We start from the raw sequence: 15,727 nt of genomic DNA, 5'->3' as shown, positions 1-15,727 counted from the left end.
ATGTCACACATCTATTTCTATCAGAGATGCCAGAAAAACTGGAATGACAAATACGTAAGCCAGTAACCATTTTTTAAATTTCGCTGATTGACTTACCGTACATAAAACTCAAAATGTGTCAGGTATAATTTCCGTTATACATTTTCAATTACAGAGGTTGCTTTCTTCTGTGTGCATCTATTAAAGGTTTTCCATCCCATAAAAACTTTACAAAAATTAAACTTGTTATAAATTGGGATAAAATTAAGATCATAGCATCATAACTTATGTGTGTTGGGATCTTATGTGATAGACCAACACAAAGTATCATTGGGAATGTTTCCATTTGTATTGATTTTATTTTTATAACTAAATATCTGTATACATATAGATTTAGTGAAACTCCTCCTTCATCTGCTAAATGTTTTTGGTGCAAATGGAATTTGCTTAGAGTGCAGCAGTATGTCAGTGCTGCTAAATTTTAACCTGGTACACCAAAATACAATCCATTGAAAACCAACTGCTTTAAGAGGCCACTGCACTATTGAAGAGAATCTTCTATATTATATTCATGTGATAGAATGACCAAAGTTCAGATATAAAGGCACCTGATGATCTGTGACAATACTTCAAAATTGTGGTTCATTGACACCATACATAGGTGTTCTTGCAAAGACAAAAACAACATAAATTTCAGTCTGTAGATGTTCAGGACTGATAGAATCATAAACCAACCAAGAAGCTGATATAATAGCAGCAAAAGGTGATTCTCCTGAGCATTAGCAATGACATAAGGGGGGGTGTACACAAATGCATCCTCAAATTGACAGATTTTTACTTGTAAAAATGTTTGAAATCCATCTGTTTTCCATTTCACAATTTTACACAATTTGTGCAATAACATAAAATTCAAATAAAATATGTTAGTGATTGTAATATATGTGTATGTTAAAAATGATGAGTCAAGCCCTCTAAATTTTAATAGATATTCTCAGATAAAAATATTTTCTCAGCCACTAAAAAGAAGCTGACATCAGGAGGCATCTGTATTTTTCTCACACGGATACAGTGGTCACACGACAGATATGGTCCATTTATCTCAACTCTTATCTCCAAGGGTAAATTTGTTTTTCCAGCCCTGTTTTCCTTGCTGTGGCTAGGAAAATTATTCACAATATGTCTGATATGGCCACAGTGATATTGTATATAAAGAGCTGCAAGTCGTCATAAAACTCACTGACAGTTACAATGAAGTTTGTGATCTTGGCTTTGTTCGTTGCCGGTGGTAAGCTAAAGGTTCTTCACTGATTTAAAAAAAACAAAAAAATCATCCTTGTGTTTTATCCTAAACACAAGGAAGAAATAGTAACTTTATGTTGATTAACATAGGAAATTGTAAGATTAAAAACATTTTGTACTGTTTTCTTTTAGCCTATGGCTGTGGCCTGCCCACCTACCCCCCAATCCTTTCCAGGGTGGTCGGCGGAGTCGATGTCCGTCAGAACAGCTGGCCCTGGCAGGTATGTTCCCCTCTTTCTAGATTCCAAATTCGAGTGTTTTCATCAAATCATGACGTGTGTGTGCTTGTTTTTATGCTCTCCTCAGGTGTCTCTGCAGTACCAGAGTGGTATCAGTTTCTACCACACTTGTGGTGGCACTCTGATCTCCGACCTGTGGGTCATCACTGCTGCTCACTGTATCGGGTAAAAAAAAAAAATAATAATTACAATTATGAGTTTTAAACTCCCAGTTAATTGAATTAGAGTAAAAATTATTTCAAAATCTTACATTGAAATCCAGTCTGATGACAATAGAAACAGCAATAAGTTGGATTACAAATGTAACAGAATAGGGAAAAAAATCCACTTTGAATTACTTTGTTAATTTGTTGACACTCAATAGGCTTCCTCGAAAACCTAAAACATAGAAGCATGCCAGCTTTACCCCAAAAAACCCTGTAGAAATATTATTTGAAATAATACCAAATTTTAATTCTATCTTTGTGGTTAGTAAGCTTTGAAATTCCAGTAACCAAACCATGACACACATGAGCAGGGGTTCATACCAACAACCCACCGGTCACAAGACAAACTACTAACACCGCATCCCACTCCTGCCCCCAAAAAACCTTCTGCTTTCCCTCCCCAAAAGAAAAATAAAGTGTGATATTTTTGCACTTCATGCCAGTCTTCAATTCAATTTATTTAAATGACCTAGTTTCTTTCTAATATAATGGTTTTCTATTATTGATAACTTTAGTGAGTTAGTGTAAATTTCCTTGTATTTTATTTGACTTTTTCTGTATTTTTTTTCTTTTCTTTTCTTTTCTTCGATTAAACAGGAGCCGCACCTACAGAGTCTATCTGGGAAAACATGACCTGACTGCCAGTGAGGGTGGTTCCATTGCCATCAGCCCCGAGAAGATCATTGTCCACCCCAACTGGGACTCTTACAATATCCGGTGGGGAATGGGGAAATGCTGGGTGTTTTGATGAAGTACCCGCATTGAGTTATTCTTTCACACTGCTCTGTTTCTGATTTTTTTTTTCTGCCTTTATCTGCATCTCACGGTCCAGTAACGACATTGCCCTGATCAAGCTGGCATCTCCTGTCCAACTCTCAGCTTCCATCACCCCCGCCTGTCTCCCCACCTCTGGGGAAATTCTGCCCGACCAGGCTCCCTGCTACGTCACTGGCTGGGGACGTCTCTGGAGTAAGTCCTGCAGCCACAAAAGAAAGACAGACAATCCACCTTAGCCTTGTGTTTCATCGTTGACGTTACATTTAAGAAGAAACCCGTAATTCATGTCTTTTTTTTTGAAGACTGGTTTCACAGGCCTTAATTATGAACCTAAATGTGACTTACCATATACATGATCAAAACTAAAAAAAAAATAATTAAAAAAAGTTAAGAGGTTATTCATGAAGATGTTCTTCTGAAGTTCAGATGTTAATTTAGACGTCTTATTTGTTTTGAATAAAGCTGGAGGCCCCATCGCTGACATCCTGCAGCAGGCCCTCCTCCCTGTGGTCGATTACCCCACCTGCAGCAGAGGTGACTGGTGGGGCTCTCTGGTCACCACTAGCATGATTTGTGCTGGAGGCGATGGTAATGTGGCTAGCTGCAACGTAAGTCAGACTACTTATATTTGATAAAGTTTCATTTGACTAATAAACTATCCTTGCCTCTTGCACTTAAGTCTGTTTATACCGTATTGTCCAGAGTTACATTGTCCCTTCTGTCCTCCAGGGAGACTCCGGTGGTCCCCTGAACTGCAAGAACTCTGATGGCTCTTGGGATGTCCACGGAGTGGTGAGCTTTGGCTCAAGTTTGGGCTGCGACTACCCCAAGAAGCCCTCTGTCTTCACCAGAGTCAGTGACTACATCAGCTGGATCAACAATGTAAGTAGAAGCATTGATATAGCATAAACATTTGGTAAGAATAGGGAATTCTTTTATTTTTTGCTTTTCAAATTTTTCTTAAGATTCCCATAATCCGATTATCTGTGTGTCTCTAGTTAGAATGTTTGAAATTGTTACAAAATAATAAAATTCTGAAAAACACTGTAATTTAATTATGGAAGGACAGACATCTGTCACAATGTTCTGTTATAGCAAAATAAAATAATGTTTGTCTTTTGTTTTTTCAGGTCATGACCTCCAACTAAATTGACTGGGTTCTTGTTGCACATAGTTGATTCTGTTGTTTGCCAAATAAATAAAGACTGAAAGAACACTTTATCTCTGTGTTGTATTCTGTTATTAGACACATTGATTCAGTATACTCTGCTATATTACAAATATGTATTTATTTTGAATGTCAGTTGTCTGCAGAGACAGGGAGTTTGGCCTGCTGTCACCAGTTGTGTTAAATCATCCCTCTGTGAAAGAAATAGATATCTGAAATCAATTTTAACAGCACTGAAAAGTTCAAGGAATGTAAATAAATAAAAAAAACAGAAGAAAATGTTTTTTAAGTTTTGTAAAATGAAATTTAAACTTTGGTGATCAATCTCAGTGACAGAACTCATGATACACTTCATTTAAATGCGTCTTGTTCTTAGCCCCGACGCAAACAAAGTCTTCAAAATTTCAATCGGATTAAAGTTGAGGACCATTTCAAAAGCTTAAAGTTAGCCTGCTTTATCCTTTTTCCAAAACCAATTTTGATTTGTGTTTTGAACCAAGTCCAAGTTTCAACCATCTGGCTGTTGATATAATTTGAAGTCGTTTCATACGTCTTCGCAAATTTGGAGTAGTTCTTTTTTGTTGTTGTTTTGCTCTACCCACTTTGTTCAGAGCATCTCTGTCACTGGCAAATATGGGCCCCCATGTTTCCACCAGCAGGCTTGACATTTGGTTTCTGCGTTCTCAGGTTTGAAAAAAACCCCCGACTTTACATGTGGTAACGGCAGTTTTCCAGCATGTTGAAGTTTATGATGGGCCTGAGCCTTGTTGGTTCCTGAGTTGTTCCTGAACATTCTTAACCTTTTCATCATAGGTCAGATGAGTAAAACTTTAACAGGGTTTAGACACATTATTCCAACTACACAGTGATCCCACATATACCATAAACCCAAATTGTACAACTTGTCCTAAGTTTTTTTTTTTTTTTTTTTTTTTAATGCTCCACTTAATCATAATCTTTTTTTGGTTTCAGTTAGTGTGTTAGGCTAAAATGGGTTTCAGTTTCAATAAATTTGGGTCTAAAATTGGAATCAAGGAATCTTTGGACATTGAAAACAATCTAGCAGCAGAAATAGTTTAGGATTTAACTATTAATATTCATGACAGCAGCTGATAATAGCATACGTCCATAGTAACGATCTATACACATATTTCAATTTATGCTAATTCTACTTATCCATCATAGACCAGTCTCTCCTGGGATCAGACACATAATTAACAGAGATTATTATCCCCTCTGTCTGATGCTTTATTCTGGGTAGCAAGTTATTTAGTCAAAACCCCAATTACTGTCTTGTCTTCCAGCGAGAGAGATCTCATTTATAATGCTGATGTTACACAGTAATTATTAAAAGAGAAGCACATGCCCCAGTTTTGCTCCAAGCGTTCATTTGCATGTTAATTACTATTAACAACACAGGAAAACATATTAATAAAGCAAACATATTTCACAGTTCTTCTAATGCCACTGTGTTGATGCTATTATCTTAGACTTGGCAACATTCAAATTAGCTATTTACATGTTTACATTGTTATATTCTTCTAGGGAGGCCATGTTTTTATTTGCTTTAGTGGCTTATTAAGTTTTCTATTTTTGGGAGGTGACTGGGAAAAATAATAAAAAGAAAATAATAATTTAGGCCACATAAAGCTGATTCATTATTTCCTGTTAGATTTGACAGTTAGAGAGTTTAAGAAACTGCTAATGAATAAATTAACATTCAGATAAAAACGTTCTGGAAATGGGAGAGACCAATTTCTGATGTTTTTGCTTGCTGAAACTGAGTAAATATTTAATGAGTTATATTTTAAGCTTCTTTTACTGGAATTACAGCTTGAGGGCTTTTGGAATACATCTCTAACAATTTTGCATATCTAGGGACTGAACATTTTGCTCATTTTATTCAAAGTAGGTCAAACTCGGTCAGAATCATTCCACGAGGAGCGAATGCTGCAAGTCAAAAACTTGATGCAATCTGCTGGGCTTCCTTAGACAGAATACTCTTCAACTAATAAGCTGAGGAGCTCACTGTACTGTTTGATACCTAGGATCAATTTGAATGAACTGAATTGAAATTATTTAAAGTTTTTCTTTGTAAAGTGCATCAAGAAGAAAACTGAATAGAAATGATTGAAGAGTGTCAGTGAATAGCTATTTTAACTACTTGCAAAACATTTTCAATTGGATTTAGGTCATTCTAACACAAATATGATTACAACTAAGAAGTCCCATTGTAGCCCCAGCCCTATATGTAGTTTCATACGTCTTCGCATCAGGTCTCACCAGAAAACGTTCCCACAGCATCATGCTTCCTCCATCGTGTTTTATGGTGGGGATGATGTTCTAATCAAAACCAAAACTGGTTTTGACATAAAGTTGTTAAATTAACGACATAACCATATGGGCAACCTGGGCAGAGAGTGTTCTTATTGCCAGTGGAATTTTATTTATTTTTTGACTACAGTAGAAACCCAGTAAGGGTACCTTTACTGAAAAAGTAGTCCATGGGCCTTTGCTCTCAGTTTTCATAATCAGAATGAAACAAAAGTTGTTAAAAATAACTTATTGTATCTGACAGTTTGTTGAAAGGTACTGAGTCGCAACAGGCAGCAGTGATTGGCTAATAACAGTGCCAATCGTTATCATTGGCACCGTTAATAACTATGCCAATGATAACGATTGGCAATATCAGCATTGATATTGCTGATCAATATCAGCATTGATATGGAAACCGGCATATCAATGCTGGTTTCCTTTGTTCTGGTCCAAGATCAGATTCCCTAAAAACAAGTTTCATTTGAAATAGCATAATGAATTTGCAACTGATTCATGGTCAGATAGGTTGTAACTGTGGGAAAATGTATCACGATCGTGTTGGCAGAAAATAAACTGTGGTAACCGAAATCCAGAGAGGAGAGCTAAAAGAAAGAGGGGAAAAGAGACAGAAGCAACTGCAATAAAAAATTTCCCCCCAATATGCATCTAGCCGATGTTAGTGTTATGACTCAGTCAAGCCGAAGGGGAATAAACAACAACCAGAATAAAGTTAATTATTAACAATATTTATTGTTACACAGATAAGAGGGTTTCCCGTTAACCTTATCCATTTGTTGTCAATCTGATAATGTTCAACCAGAATTTAAACACTATTTCAGGCGGACAAACCCACATAAACCACTGCAATGTTCACTGCAAACTTAAGATGCACTCGATTCCCTGCAAAATGATCACATGCAATCCAAACTCAAGATCACACCAAACAGGATGGGGTCTCAGATATTTAAGATTAACAGCGACACGGGATGTGAGTATTTAGGAAGTGACCCAAAGACAAATGGAGGACAAAACAAACAAAATAAATGGAAGGTTGTTAGCCCACCCTCACAAACACTAAGAGGAGACAAACAATCAACAACAACATCAAACTGTAAAAACAAAAATACAAAAATGTATAAATGCTTATTAAATCACTTTAATCAAGTCAATCTAAAACATATTAAAAACACCTGCATCGCATAAACCAGCAGTCTAAGGTCAAACTTGATGTAGTAGATCTGGTGCAGCCCTACCAAATAAGAACAATATAAAAAAACAAAAACATACAATTCAATCTGATTAAAAGAGACAAATGTAGAAGCCTACCTGCTGCGTCGAACAACCACACCCCCAGGTAACGCTACCACCGGAACTTCATTAATAATGCAGCGTGGGCCCAACACACACCTGGTCTCACACACAGGAAATTAGAGAAGCTCAGGCTGTGGAGGGTGCGACACCTGGTGGTGCCACCTGTTACATTAGCATCGCCCGCTAAGGTTGTGCTCAGCCTTAATTAATTGTAGCTAACTTTAGCGAAGAAAAAAAAACACACAAAAAAACAACAACAGCAAAAAAAAAAAAAGAAGCTAGAAATGGCGAGCAAACAGAAGCCAGGTCAAGCGCCATTCTCAGACCCAGCACTGTCAAGATGGATTACAAAAAGCATTCGGGAGGAAATACTACTCAATTATTTCAGCTTTTCAAAAACTGAAAAACCGTGACGGAGAGATTACTTTCTTCGCAAGTGAAACGAAACAAAATTAACTCAGGACAACTGTTATTCGTAAAGAAAGAGGCTTTCTGCAGAATCCTTGACGGCCATCGAGTCCCAACTAGTGAGGAAGCTGAAGTTTGAGGACTTTATTTGGAAACTTTGCAAGGATAAAGACAAGAAAGAGAAAAACTTCTAAAGGTAAGAGCCGTAGGCCTAACGCCTTCTGTGAATTGAGTGACCTTTTATAAACTGTTGTGGTTGTGCGACTAGATAACGAATTTGTTTTGCTTAAACGTCTTCTGGTGTTTACATAACATGTAGTTTCAATCATTATTTTATGGTGCCGAGTTGGTATAAGTGCAGTAGGCTAATTGGCGTTTTCACTTCTGGTGTGCTTTCTGCTGGGTTGACTTTTAGTGAATGCTTATTTAATTATTCTTTATTCCATTGTTGTGTGATTTATGAGTAAGATAGCAGCACCGGGTTTCTCATACTGGAAAGGCGAACTTTCCGCTGGAGTGGTTTTGGCTTTTGACGAAAGGGTGTGCCACTTAATAAGCTAGCTTGGTTGGAAGTTCAAATAATTAAGTTGGGCTTTAGCATTGTGTGAATCTGTCTGGAAAATGCTCTATAGTGGCCTGGAATTTGCTGTTGCCCCCTTTGCACAGTGTGGATGTTAGGATTGTGAGTGAGGCCTGTGAGCCTCAGTGCCTAGGGTTAATATTCCGGCCTTGCTTTTTACAGCGGTAAAATCAGCTCAGCAAAGGTTCTCGAGCAATCACCAGGCACTGGTGATTTATGAAGTTGTATTTAGGATGTTGTTGAAGTGGCTCGTTTTCAGACACCGAAAACATTAACCTTTTTTAAGCGCTTGGACTGTTGGAACTACAAACACATGCAAGAAGTTAAATTTGCCTAATAGTTCCCCTTTACTAAATCTTTACTCCAATAATAATAATAATAGTGATATGTTCTCCAACCAAGTAGCTATAAACAGAGCTGTGGATCTGGATCAATTATTTTTTTTTTTTAGCAATGTTGCTTTTTGCCCACAAGATGGCGACATAGTATTGTTTTGTAACGTCTTGCAAGGTTTTCTGGCAGCTTCAAGGTGATCGTTTTGGAGTTTTTTTTTTTTTGAATATATAAATTACAGTGAAAGCTTGGACAAAACAGCTTGAGTCAACCAAAATATACATTCCATAATTAATGTCCAAGGTACAATTATTATTATTGTTTTTTACTTAATCTTGTAAGAAGAGCACCATGTTATGGTTGATGTAAATATAAATCTTTTTGTTACTCACTTGCATCCAGATATCTTCATTAATTGGCTTGAATCAACCAAAGTGATGTTAGCTCATGAATTTCCCTGTTCAGAGGCTGAGCAGTGGCGTTGATGGTGTCAATGTGTGCGTGAAAAAGGGATTTGTCAGATGAGCTCAAGCTCGTTTCATGGACCAGATTCTGTTTGACATGAAACAGTCCGTGTTTCAGCTAAGGCTGTCTTGATTGTTGCACACCAGCATGTGTGAGGTTTCCAGTGCATGCACTGAACCCAGCAAGCAGTAAAGTTAAACAAATGTAACCTTCCAGTCTGTTTTATGATACGATGAGATGTTTTTGGCACTCTGTAAAATTTCTGGATTGAGCTCTCCGAGTTCGCTTCTAACATATGTTACCATCTCCAGGTCCTGGTAAAGACTGTTGCACACTTTGTTGGCCTCAGAGTGTGGGTGAAAAAAACAAACTAAGGAACTTAATTGAATGCACTTTCAAAAACACACAAGATGGTAATTTAAAAAAAAAAAATAGTTGCAATATTGTCATGCTGAGTGATGGGCGTTTTTTCTTTTAAAAAGTAAAAATTATCTTGAAAACATATTGTGGTCTTGCACATTTTCAGAATGATTTTAGTTTCAGGTTTGCTTCACTGAAATTGTAAATGACAGTTTCCAGGGAAACACAGATTATTGTTTTGACTCTTACTGATAGCCCTCTGGTTGGTCCTCTTCATCATTAAAGCATAGACCAAACCATATGGCATCTTTTGCTCCCTTTAGAAACAGTTATCCAATAAAGATTTGTCTTGGCACAAGACACATTTCCAATGTGTGACAGACCATTACAGAAGCCTCAGAACACAGAGAGGACGACTGTTAACAATTACCTATTTATAGTACAGTAAAGTTTTAAAAGGCTTTTGAGAATTCTGCTCTTCGCTGTACTACTTGACAAAAGTTTCAAAGTGTAATTTCTTCATGGGTGTACCTCTGTCAGAGAGTCAAGACATTCAATAGTTGGATGTAGAGTAGATGATGTGACTCATCACCTAAGGTGCTATTGGTCAGGATATGGCCCATGCATATGTGGAACAAAAAATGAATTACTTTTTTGTTGTGTTTTGTATGCCTTGGGTGCCTTGAAGTGTTCTGGACTGTGTAATCATCAGAACAAGAAAGATATCTCTGTGCATTGTGGTGCATGATGCTGAAATTAGTATCTGATTTTTGGGATTCTGGATTGCAAACATTGATTGGTCAAATCTGAATTAGATTTTTTTAAAATCTGGTTTAAGACTGAGTTTTTGGGATTGAGGCATTTAGATTGAGAAAAGAAAAAAACTGAGGGTGCAGAACTGCCACTTGTTTCTGTATTAGATTATCAACTTTACCATTAATTTATTACTTTCCTTCAGATTCTGTAGAAAGAAATTTGCTAATTCCTCCCAATTATCATTGTCCAACTTTGTTTTTTAACGTCCTTATGTATCGTCTTATGCATTTTTAGTCATTTATAGACACGCATGTTCCTTTAAAGGCTACATTTCATCAATTTATGTCGAATGAAGATTGTAAACACTTATTTGTGTAGTGCATATTTTTCAACCTTAATATTGGCCCAGAATTCCCAATGACTCAGCTTTAATAAATTGCATTATTGCAGATCCAGGAATGGAACTATAAGGTTTATTCTAAATGAAATTAAGTTGATAAAATTACACATTTAAAGATCTTGAATTCATGACAAGCATAACAGAAAATACATTTAAGAACAACTTTAATTTTTTTATTGCTTTTAGCATCGTAATACGTAATTCTTCAAGCTTCAATGTGATCATCACATTTATTTTGAAAGCACATTAAAAAAACAAGAAAATTTAGCGAAGAACATAATCTTTTCTTTACTATTTAGCTTAGAAAACAATACATTTGTTGTAAATCTACATTGACATAAAATAACTACAGAATAAATCAACATGTAAAATAATGAAAAGGGATTAGCATAGCCATGATTTAGCAGCGATCAAACATGGGCTGTGACTGATTTTGAACTTGCAAATTAATTTGTACATTTATATTACTATATTAATATAATTATAATTATATATACTATATTAAGAAGTAACAAAGGTTTTTAATGCATTCAACTAGTGTATGGCATCACTTTGCTTTTGGAAAACTGTGTTAAAGTGTAATGTGGGACGACTGCAGGTATTTTATGCCAGGAATCCTCTAACTCGACCGTACACTTTTCACTCTGCTTTCCTTATTGTGCTAATTACCACTCTGAGATATGAGATCACAATCACATTTTCCTGTTTGAAAGATCACTGCAAATTGAATGAGGTGAAGGTGTGATGTCATGTTGGTAACATCTAATACCTTCACTTGTCACTCTCTGACTTTTGTTCAGCATTTTTATGACATTGGAGGAGTTAAAATGACATTATAATGTTCAGATGTTAAGGTTCTTATCTACATAAACTCGCTAGCTAAAAATGTTAAGTATCCATTAGGGATGAAATGGTCACTGTTTTTAATGGGTACTATGGTAAAGTTTCCACCTATAATACAGTTTTGAAACAAAATTACCATTAAACCTGTAGTTCAGGACCATTTTATTAGAAGTTCAGGGTTTTTAAACATCTGTCAAATGCAGATTCTCTTTATGGCAGGAACACAAGAAGGGATGAGTGAAAGTTAGGAGGGGTTTTAAATTTCACTGTATTTAAGGCTTAAGAACTAGGACAAAAAAAATTCAAAAATTCTTCAGGACCTATATGTGTGACGTTGTGTGAGCCAGATATTTTCCTGTCACACTGCACAATTGAAGATGCCAGGCTACACTATTATGCCACAGCGCAATCACATCAGACAGATATATCAATCAATATATGTACGGTGAGTTACAGCTTTTAAAGTGCTTTTTATTAGTGTCGAAAGTTGAAAAGACGGAACGAAGGAGGAGAAAGACGGAGCAGAAGCACTCAGGACAAAAAAGGACAAGAATCAGACGGCGGTGACAGCAGCAGTCAGACCGGATTAGTTTTGCAGAAAATACCAAATAGTGCTTGATATTTTTCACAGATCGTCTTTGTAGTTGGAGCACTAAATGAGCAGTCAGTGCTTCTGGCTCACTGGATGATCACAGTCCAGCAGCTCAAGCTCATAACCAGAGATTTTCTTTCACGATAAAAAAGATTTTGACAAAGATTGCACAGTTTGACCCTGGCTTAGGGAAACCTCCAGCGGGATGTACGTGGTCTTCAAAATAGTCTTATCTGTCTCTAAAGGGCCTGCATGTGTTAAATATAAACCAGAGAGCATAGATGTTGGTAACAGGGACTGGGACATTAGTTGTTGCAGTTGTTGGACTGTCCAACAGTCAGCCAATCAGTGAGTGAGAGACAAAACAGTCCTTCTAGATGCATTAAACAACAAAAGCAATACTTGACAAAGTTTAATAGGGGTTTATTTGGGTAAATCCAGTGTTTGGAAAATATGTGAATGTATCCACATGTAGTGTTGAATAATTACCTTCAACTGTACCTGTACACATCAGCCTCATAATCTATGAAAAATGCATCCAATGAGTACATTCTTTACCTCGCGACTCTACAAACAATGAGATTTAATACAAAGGAGGCCTCTGTCTTCATGGACAACTGAGATTGTAGTCAAAAAAATTCACTTGGAAAGAAAGCACTTTAAAGGTTATAGAGGAAACCTTTAAATAAGGTAAGGAACCAATAAAAACCAATGACCATGAATAAAGTCCAATATGAATAAAATAATGTCTACCAGCTACCGATTAGCTAAAATGAAATGAATCAAAACATAAACACATCTGCGGACTACTCATTAGTAACTTCAGATGCAAAAAAAAAAAAGTTTTTTTGAAGAACCGTAGGAGAGTTAGCAATAATAAATGCTGGCTTTAATTCAGTAACTCAAATAACATTTGCAGTTTATCAGACAGTATGGAGCAACCAATTATTTAAGTGTTTTTACAACATGACAGGATTTTAAATAGTACCATAAAACAAATTTGCATTATTTTATGCTTTTGATGAAATATAGTTTTATATTTTTAAACACTAATGCAAATAAAGTGTTCTTTCTTTACTTGTTTACTTTCATAATATCTCATAATGCTAAAGGAATTTGTTTGTTTAGCTCATTAGTTTTTTGAAATAAATCTAAAATATCTAATTAGCTATTAATGTTTATTTTAACTAGTTCTTCCAGGTTGTATGGAAACATCAGCTATCTGAGAGGCTGGATTGTTCATTTGAAACTGGATTGTCATTATTAATGAATTCATATCATGTAGACAAATAAAATAGGGCTAGGTTTGTGATTCTTTTTGTTTTGTTTTTTTTTGGTGGGGGGAGCGGTAAGTCTGAATTTAAAAGCTTTTCTTATTATTAACCGGAGTACTGTTCATCAAAAGAGCACTTAAGCTATGATTAAAGCTGATTAAGATCTTAACCCTTGTGTTGTCTTGTGGCTCAAAAGTGACCCACTAGCATGTTTAGCTGTACAAAAAAATACCTTAAACAATCTTTTTCCAACTTGAAATTTTATGACTTTTCCTAAATTGACCCCATTATTAGAAAAAGTGATACTTTGTGTTTGCTTATGTTTCCATTTGGGCTGTACACCAGTAGGGTACAAGGATTGTCTTATGGGTCTTTTCTGACCCGTGAATTATAAAACCATTGAAACACCAGAAAAAAGTTAAAAAGTGAAACAGAAACTGTTTCTAATACATGCACACACACCTACACATGCACATATGCACAAATATACACACATCAAACAAACTGGATTGATGTATGAATTGAACTTGTTTTTGACCTGCACCTGCAGCTAACCCCTCACATCACACAAGCTCCCAAACACAACAAAAAAAACAATCTCAGGCATAATAAAAACAAATTCAGTATAGAGGATAAAAAGGTGCCATAAATCAAAGTTCCGATCAAAGTGCCTTAAATAATGGAGATTTATTTCACACCCCCACCCCCACATCCCTATATATACTGTATATAGATAACTGTTTTTAAAGTCAGAAAACAACTTATTCATTTTGCCTGATACAATCCAGGAAGGCCAGCTCAAATGAGCAGCAAAAATGAAGTAAAATAAATCAGATAATGTGTTTTACTACATCCCTGTAATGTCCTCACATATTCAGGTAGTTGAATGACAGTTCCAGCCAGCATCATTCATCCCCAACATGCAACCCCTATCAAATTATTTTAAACTATTAATGCTATCTGTTGTCCCTATTATGGGTACTTTGTGCGTGGCGACCATCGCTTACTGCAGTGGTGTCCAAATGTTTCATCACTCACAGAACAATGTACTGACTTTAGAAAACATCATTTGTATTTTTGAATAAAAAGTGAATACTTCAGTACTTAAGGAAACTTTTGACCAAGTAACGTTTATTTGTAGTTGAGTAAGATTTGACCATGAGTATCAATACACTTAAGTACTAGAGTTGAGTACTTTGTCCACCACTTCTAACACATAACAGGACTAATAATGCCACCACTTTTGCCTTCTTGTGCCCACTCTAATTGTGCAGTTGATGACAAAGCTAATCTTTATATAGTCACTGCTGGTTAGCATGCCTACTAAAATACAACCCAATTAGACAGCTGCTTCTCTGAGCTTGGCTTGGTGTTTAACATGTTTATAAATGATAGGTATGTATGTAATATTTTATACTATTTTGAAATTCATAAATATACTTCTATATTGGTTTCAAAACTACACTGATGTAATGATGGTGTTAAGTATGCTTCTAAATTTATTCAATTACCTATTCTATCCCAGTGGATACTTTTATACTCTGTATTGTTGCTGTGCTGGTGTAGCAGACATTTTAGGCAGACAATCTGAGTTGAATAACATCATAATCCTGTTGGACTGTAAAAAAAATTACCTTTTACATTTTGGTTTTTGCTCTTTAAGAAATGATATACATGCCCATCCATGCTTTATATTCGACAGGCTTGGGGAAAATTGCCCCTCTATCAAAATTGACTCAATTGGCTTGCTGTTGTCATCATGATTTGAATGCATGTTTGTGTGTGTGTGCGCACACTGAAGGCTGGCTCTCCCCGTGTGGGCATCAAGGGACAAAGTAGTCTTTATGCAGTGTGCCGAGCTCCAAGGCAGAAACGTTGTTGAGCAGTAAAACATTCTGTAACCAAAACCACATGTTTCAGAGTGTACAACAGACAAACACAGGCAGCCTCTGCAGTTCCACATCAGGAATTGGTACTCTATCATCAAGGGCTCCATTTTAACTCCAGCGCAACACCCGTTCAGCATTGTGCATTTTATAGGAATCAGGAAAATACAATCAAAAACACATTGCCGCTGCTGCATCCGATGGTTGTGTACTTGTGGGGGTTAGAGAACGAGAAGGATTATAATTATTATAATTTTTGAAATTGAATACTTTGTCATGTAATTTAACAAATTTTGTAGTGGGTCAATTGCTTTATTAAAATCAGATTAAAAGATATATATGTATATATATATATATATATATATATATATATATATATATATATATATATATAAAGAATAGCTCCATGTTTTAAACAAATGCCGATCAGCATACTCAGTGCTAATATTAACATGTACAGCTGACTTTCAGCAAGTCAACAACTCATCCCTCACAGACACCAAATTGGAATTTGTCAAACATCTACCAATTATTT

At 36.0% G+C, this 15,727-nt stretch overlaps 1 protein-coding gene across 1 annotated transcript; it reads left to right on the top strand.

Moving 5' to 3' along the window:
- The first annotated feature begins 1,155 nt into the window (after positions 1-1,155).
- LOC102217447 (chymotrypsin-like elastase family member 2A) lies at positions 1,156-3,721 on the top strand. Its single transcript, XM_005808922.2, has 8 exons — positions 1,156-1,264; positions 1,411-1,499; positions 1,585-1,682; positions 2,321-2,440; positions 2,556-2,692; positions 2,963-3,108; positions 3,230-3,382; positions 3,631-3,721. Exons 1-8 carry the CDS (start codon positions 1,228-1,230, stop codon positions 3,646-3,648), a joined length of 798 nt encoding a protein of 265 aa, XP_005808979.1. The 5' UTR covers positions 1,156-1,227; the 3' UTR covers positions 3,649-3,721.
- The last annotated feature ends 12,006 nt before the right edge of the window (positions 3,722-15,727 follow it).

This window comes from Xiphophorus maculatus, chromosome 1 (assembly GCF_002775205.1).
Source record: "Xiphophorus maculatus strain JP 163 A chromosome 1, X_maculatus-5.0-male, whole genome shotgun sequence".
Lineage (NCBI taxonomy): Eukaryota > Metazoa > Chordata > Actinopteri > Cyprinodontiformes > Poeciliidae > Xiphophorus > Xiphophorus maculatus.
Note: the sequence above shows the minus strand (reverse complement) of the source record. Positions and strands in the feature narration are given on the sequence as shown.

Excerpts from the sequence above, each read along its gene's own strand:
- LOC102217447 (XM_005808922.2), top strand. The coding sequence starts at position 1,228 with ATGAAGTTTGTGATCTTGGCTTTGTTCGTTGCCGGTG. Across the intron at positions 1,265-1,410 it reads GGCTTTGTTCGTTGCCGGTG|CCTATGGCTGTGGCCTGCCC; the intron begins GTAAGCTAAAGG and ends GTTTTCTTTTAG. Across the intron at positions 1,683-2,320 it reads ACTGCTGCTCACTGTATCGG|GAGCCGCACCTACAGAGTCT; the intron begins GTAAAAAAAAAA and ends TCGATTAAACAG.